At 37.7% G+C, this 7,214-nt stretch overlaps 1 protein-coding gene across 1 annotated transcript; it reads left to right on the top strand.

Annotated features, from left to right (window-relative positions):
* Positions 1-5,198: 5,198 nt before the first annotated feature.
* LOC101689153 (olfactory receptor 52H1-like) lies at positions 5,199-6,148 on the top strand. Its single transcript, XM_004779051.2, is given in 2 exon segments — positions 5,199-5,442; positions 5,445-6,148. Coding segments are annotated over 2 exon segments (948 nt in total).
* The last annotated feature ends 1,066 nt before the right edge of the window (positions 6,149-7,214 follow it).

The raw sequence follows: 7,214 nt of genomic DNA, 5'->3' as shown, positions 1-7,214 counted from the left end.
TGTGGTTTTGATTTGTATTTCCCTGATGCCGAGTGATATGGAGAACTTTTTCATGTGTCTGTTGGCCATCTGGATGTCTTCTTTGCAGAAATGTCTGTTCATGTCCTCTGCCCATTTCTTGATTGGATTATTTGTTCTTTGAGTGTTGAGTTTGCTAAGTTCTTTATAGATTCTGGACACTAGTCCTTTATCTGATATGTCGTTTGCAAATATCTTCTCCCATTCTGTCAGTTGTCTTTTTGTTTTGTTAACTGTTATCATATGATCTCCCTGATATGAGGAAGTGGTGATGCAACATGGGGGCTTAAGTGGGTACGAGAAGAATAAATGAAACAAGATGGGATTGGGAGGGAGACAAACCATAACTGACTCTTATTCTCACAAAACAAACTGAGGGTTGCTGGGGGGAGGGGGTTTGGGAGAAGGGGGTGGGATTATGGACATTGGGGAGGGTATGTGCTTTCGTGAGTGCTGTGAAGTGTGTAAACCTGGTGATTCACAGACCTGTACCCCTGGGGATAAAAAATATGTTTATAAAAAATAAAAAATTAAAAAATAAAAAGAAAAGAAAAATAATGAAAGTCTTTAAAGTGACTTTGAGGAACTACATGGGTGTCGGTAATACCATAGTGTTAGGTAGAGAACCATGAGTTCCTTGCAAATTCTTGTTGTGAGAGTACGCAACAAGAGATTACCGATGTGGATACTACTCCCACAACCAGGTAATGTGTCTTCAAGTTAAAATTCATTTGCTTACCTTAGTAGATAGTAAATAAATGGGCATGTTATCTTAAAAATTATTCCCTAAAATCATGAGACAGGTGGTGCCCAGGTGGCTCAGTGAGTTAAAGCATCTGCTTTTGACTCAGGACTTGATATTTGGGTCTTGGGATTGAGCCCCATGTCTGGCTCCCTGCTTAGTGGGGAGTCTGCTTCTCCCTCTCCCTCTCCCTCTGGCTCTTCCCCTACTTGTGCTCTCTTGTGCTCTTGTGCTCTTTTTCTCTCACTCACTCTAATAAATAAATTCTTAAAATAAAAAAAAAATGAGGAGACAAAGTAGAAGCCCAGAAAACAAAATAAAATAAGACAAACCTGACTTCAAGTTTGTAGAGATGGAAGAATTCATTGATGCTTCCCTACCTTTACTACTCCTGTATCACCCTTCTATCAACTGGCAAGTCCTACCAATTCTGTCTTCTCATCTTCCTGATGTCCCTTTGGCTCTTCTGTTACATTGACTTAGGCTGTCATTTTCTACCTCACTACAGTAATTACACTTGGTTCTTTGTTTGCAGAATGAGTTCCTATTCCATCTGGGTTCATATTAGGTCTTATAAATAGTGTTCCAATAAATGAATACATTTAGATTTCACAAAATAGCTTTACTGGCTTTTAAAATAAACTTAGAATATTTTCAGGCTTCTTAAATGCTCAGAAATCAATTGTATCCTACATGAATTACCTGTTTTTTAAATATAAGGCAAACTTGATAAAATTGTCTAGTTTGGGGACCATATGGAGGGAGATAGATCTATGACAACCTTTTAATTTTACATAAATTGGTTTATTTAGGTTTTATGATTCTCATCAATCATGTTTGTTAATGTATATTTTCCTGAATGTCATTACATTTTGTCAGAGCATGAGAGTTGATTTCAAAATACCATTATTGTTAAAAACGTATCTGCCTTGTCAATAGAATTTTTTTGTCTTTTTATCTGGATTTTTAAAAGCTTTTTAAAAAAGATTTTATTCATTTATTTGATAGACAGACATCACAAGTAGGCAGAAAGGCAGGCAGAGAGAGAGAGAGGAGGAAGCAGGCTGCTTGCTGAGCAGAGAGCCCAATGTGGGTCTCGATCCCAGGATCCCAGGATCATGACCTGAGCCAAAGGCAGAGTCTTTAACCCACTGAGCCACCCAGGCACCTGAGGTGTATACACTTCTAATATAAGCTAGTGGTTTTAATAATTTACATGTATCTTTTTGATTCTTGAGGAATTTTATTTTACTTGGTGTGAATAATTTTCAAGCTACTTGTGGGATTATCCAGTATTTTCTCACTGATCCTCATTCATCCAATTGCATATAGTATTATAAAAATTGTAGCCAATTTTAGGACCACAAATTCTGCTCTTTGGCATATTTATTCTTGAGCCAGCTGTATACTATGTAATTTATTCATGTGTTTCATTTGTTTTATGTGTTTATGCATTTAATACATATATTCAAGTTAATCATGCCATTTTATTTTTAACTCATAAATGGCATAATCCCTCTTTTTATTATAACTTAAGACATTTTCTTTACATAGTTTTTACTTTTAGAAAATATTCTGAATTATGTTACCCTTTAATTATATCTCAGGTAACCTTCTCTGTATCATTCCCGTTTCAGTATGGGTGCTGGAGAAGCCAGCAGTATTTTGTCATCTTTTGATTCCTATACACATAGCTTTACCTCATTCTTTTTCAAAGCTATATACTCTTCCACTGTATGAACATACCGTAAATGTTAAACTCATTCCCTCATTAAAAATTAAACTGGTGCTAACATTTCAATTTGTATTTTTCATACTTATTTCAATCAAATTTAATATTAAATATCTTGCTGCTATGAATCTCTTTTTAAAGAGATTTTTAAAGGATTTTTAAAGAGATTTTAAAAGAGATTTTAAAGAGATTTAGAGAGTAATAAAAATTTCTTTATTTGAGAGAAAGAGCATCTGCATGTGAACACACCAGCAGGGGCAGAAGGAGCAGGGTGGGGGGGGCAGAGCTAGAAGCAGACTCCCCAGTGAGCAGGGAGCCCAACACAGGGCTTGATCCCAGCACCTCAGATCATGACCTGAGCCAGTGGCAGATGCTTAACTCACTGAGCTACCCGGGTGTCCAATGCTGTGAATAGCTTTGTGTCTTTTTTTTTTTTTTTTTAATAACTGTGTATTTGGAAGCATTCCTATATTTGGAACTTCTGGGGCAACGTTTCTTAATGTTTTATGTTTTTATATGTTTTTAATGTTTTTTTTTATGTTTTTATACACATTGGCAAATTACTATCTAAGAATGTTATACATTAAACCCTTCTAAAATAGTTGCAACAACTACTTCCTCAGAACCTTCACAGGACAGATATTATCAATAAAGCCATTGGTCTTTTGCAGTCTTTCTTAATTGATAAATAATATGCCTCATCATTCATGTTTTATTGAGTTTAATTACTTATGAGACTAAGAATATCCTACATGTGTATTATACTTTAGAATTTCTTCTAATATGACTTCGTTATTCATATCCATTGTCAACGTTCCACTTGATCAAAGGGCTTTGTTTTAGTGATCAGTAAGAATACTTTGAATAAATGTTTATGTAATTCCATATTTTCCATTTGGATTAATCTTTAATTGTGTTACTTTTGCCAAGGAATTTATTGTTTCCTGTTTTATTATTTTTTCTCTGCAGTAGTTTGTCCCTCCAATTTCCATTTTGTCCTCCTTTCCTCCTTTAGATATTCTCTGGGTGAATATGTGATGGGGGATATGGGATGTGGCAAGGTGGGCTATACATGATTTTGTGGCAGTAAATAGGAAACCAAAATTCTGGATCTGAAACCTCGGTGAGGCTTTTCTATACATTGGCCTCTGCTGTAACTCTATTTTTAATGAAATGGACTACACCTAGGTTTGAGCAGTGAGGATATTTTCTGTTGCTGACTGCCAGTCTTGCCATTTCTTCCTATCTGAAATTATAGTCTTTATACTTTTCACTTCTTTCTAGTTGGAATAGATTTTACATCACATCTGCCTTTAATTGCTCAAGGCAAATTGGTGCATCTGAATTAGAATGCAGAGGTCTTGATGGGAGATGATAGCCTGTGGGAGAGAGCAGCCAATGCAAGCATAGAAATAAGAGGATGTAAGAAGATACTTAGGGAATGAGCCCCTGTAACATGAGCTTGTTTGGAAGGTGAGTGAGATGATTGCCTGTGAAAGAAGAATTGAGATAATTTCAAGGTATTCAAATTGAGGAACCGTGTTATACTATCATTTGCTGAGTTGGGAAATATAAAAAGAGAAACAGATTTGAAGCAATGGAAAGAGAAGTAGGGGAGTTTGGAACATGCTGAACTGGATACACCTGTGGGATTTTGAAGATTTTGAAGATGGCAGGCATGGGGTAGCTAGTTTCAACCTGAGGAGAGAAGAATAGCTTCAAAACTATAAACATCAGAATCTTAAACATAGGAATCACAAAGTCATGGCATTTGGGGATATCACCCAGGTGGAGGTTGTTCAACTAGAAAGCAGCAGACATAGATAGAGCACTATAGAGTATCAATATTCAAGAACAAGTAGAAAGAAAAATGAGAGACTACTGATGTTGGAGAAAAAGATTTGTGTATCATGTCACAAACAGAAGAATTTTGTAGGAAGGACACAACTGTTTCAATGAAGTCTCACAAGAGTGAGTCGTTACATAGATTAGACTGGGGAAAGAATGCTGTGGTCTAACTTTATCCAGAGACTGGGCTCCCCCTGCTGAGATATCTTCTGTGAGGGGAGGAGGGTTCTGATCTTTCCTTGAGACCAATCTGACATAGTGAGTTCTTGGTGGGTGTCTTTTCTTAGAAATTTTCCAACCTGAGAATATCTGATAAGAGCCAAGGCAGACGTTCTGTTGTGGAGAAAGAGAGAGAGAGGGAGGAAAAAAAAAAAAGAGAGACTGCATGGTCTACTTTGTTGTTAGACATGGGGCATGTCTTTGTTTAACCCCTGACCCCCAGGAGCGGGTCTGTTATTCCAGGTCACGAGTGCTGGGACTTTACATTGAGCTTTGTTCCAAATCCCTAACTAGTCATTGTCTCTCAATCTAACCGTATTTTGGACACTTATTTTCCTAGAAAACCTCCTGGGCTGCTGTTAACTGGGCAGGTCTAAAATTATATGCCAGGAGTTATGTGATTTGTATCTCTGGGAAAAAATTATTTTGATATCATTTGTATTCTGACTGAAAATTGTAATGACAACTTTGTCAGGTATTTATTAGTAAAGAGAAGAGACAAGTGATAGTGTATCACTTTACAGAGCTGAAAGTGGGGGATAATATTGAAGAAGGCTTAGAGGGTTATCTGTAGATCACTGTAACAATAAGCCATGATATTTTTATTTTCAGTCTATGAGACATATCCAGTCCAAGACCATGGTGGCCTCATTCAACTTGAGCAGCTTCAATCTGGGCCCCTTCATCCTGCTGGGAATCCCAGGGCTGGAGGAGTTCCATGTCTGGATTGGTATTCTCTTCTTTATTATTTACCTTGCGGGTCTTGCAGGCAACAGTGTCCTTCTCTACCTTATTTCCATGGAGCGTAGCCTTCATGAGCCCATGTTCTTTTTCCTCTCCATGCTGGCTGCTACAGATATCATCCTGTCTAATACATGTGTACCCAAACATTCAGCATCTTCTGGCTGGGTCCTCAGAAAATCACCTTTCCTGCCTGTCTTACTCAGATGTTCTTTCTCCACTACAGCTTTGCCATGGATTCTGCCATTCTGCTGGCTATGGCATTTGATCACTATGTTGCTATTTGCTTCCCCCTAAGATACACCACTATTCTCACCCGTCAGAGTATTACTAAGATTGTAATGGCTATTGTTGGCAGAAGCTTTTTGATCATCTTCCCATGTGTGTTCCTATTAAAGCGACTCTCTTTTTGCCGAACTCCCATCATACCGCACACATACTGTGAGCACACAGGTGTTGCACAACTCACCTGTGCAGACATCTCCATCAACATCTGGTATGGCTTTGCTGTACCTATACTGACTGTTACATCAGACCTGATCCTTATTGGCATCTCCTACAGTCTCATCCTTCGTGCCATCTTTAACCTTCCATCCCACGATGCCCGTCAGAAATCTCTCAACACGTGTGGTTCCCATGTTTGTGTCATTCTTATGTTCTACACACCAGCCCTGTTCTCTGTTCTCACCCATCGTTTTGGTCACAAAATTCCGCACTCCTTCCATATACTGGCTGCCAACCTCCATGTAGCCATCCCTCCTGCACTCAATCCAATCATCTATGGGGTGAAGACCAAGCAGATTTGGGAAAAAATCATCCTACTCCTCTTCCTTAAAGGGAACCAGTGACATGAGACTGAGAGCTTGGGAAAGGAAACAGGTAACTATATTGACTTTGGAATGCATTTCATTTTTTTACAGCTAAAATATCTGTAATGGTGATTTAAATACATATGAAATCCTAAAAGTCCTCCATGTGCTGTTGGAATCTGTAAGATAAAGTAAGGAGCTAGATGTCGAGAAATGCAATAAAATAAGTTGAAGAAGATATGGCTGCTTGAAAACATAGATCACATGGAAATTTCTATCTCATTTTGAGATAGATTTCCAAGATTTATGGGATAGAATATTGATTGTATATAATGTGGAAAAAAATAGAATATAATTCTTAATTAACAGGTTAAAAGAGATAGCTAAGGGTCCAACAATTTGAGCTATCTTTGTTGGATACGTTCCATATGAAAGATGGTAAAGCTAACAGCAAATGATTACCATCCTTAGGAATCATCCAGGAAGATTAGTCATCGAAAAGCCTGGTTCTCAAACATAGATAGGTACCAAAATCACCTGGGGGATTTGGTAGGAATGCGAAGTCCCAGGTTCTATCCTACTTCAATGGATTTCTGTGTTCTTTAACAGCTCTCTAGGTGATTCTGACACCTAAGAAATTCTGGATCCTTCCAAATGTGAAAAGTCCTGGTCCTTTGAAATACCCATATACTTGGTTCTTCTAGTAATTTCCTAGCTTGGAAGTAAGATAGGTGTCTTTCATGCTCCCCATAATTGCCTCTTGCTTAGTATTAGTGATCCATCTTAAAATTCCATAACTGTAAATATCATATCATCAAAATATATTATCAATTTTCTGTCTTATTATAGTCTTTGAAGGATTTCACTTCTGGCACAAAAAATTCTTCTCATGATGATTTTAATGAACGCAGAGATGACCCATTAATAACTTTGTGTGGTAGCCTCTAAAGATAGCCACAGTACTATATTTCATAACCCATGCTTCTGCAGTGTGAGCTTGCCATTCCCACGTTACAGTTGGAGTCCAATTCTACTTGTCTTGGATCTGGGTTAAACGTAGCGGCTCCTTGATAAACAGAATTCAGTGAAAGTGACATTCTGAGCC

This window comes from Mustela putorius, unplaced genomic scaffold (assembly GCF_011764305.1).
Source record: "Mustela putorius furo isolate JIRA1106 unplaced genomic scaffold, ASM1176430v1.1 tig00003987_pilon_pilon_pilon, whole genome shotgun sequence".
NCBI classification, from domain to species: domain Eukaryota; kingdom Metazoa; phylum Chordata; class Mammalia; order Carnivora; family Mustelidae; genus Mustela; species Mustela putorius.
Note: the sequence above shows the minus strand (reverse complement) of the source record. Positions and strands in the feature narration are given on the sequence as shown.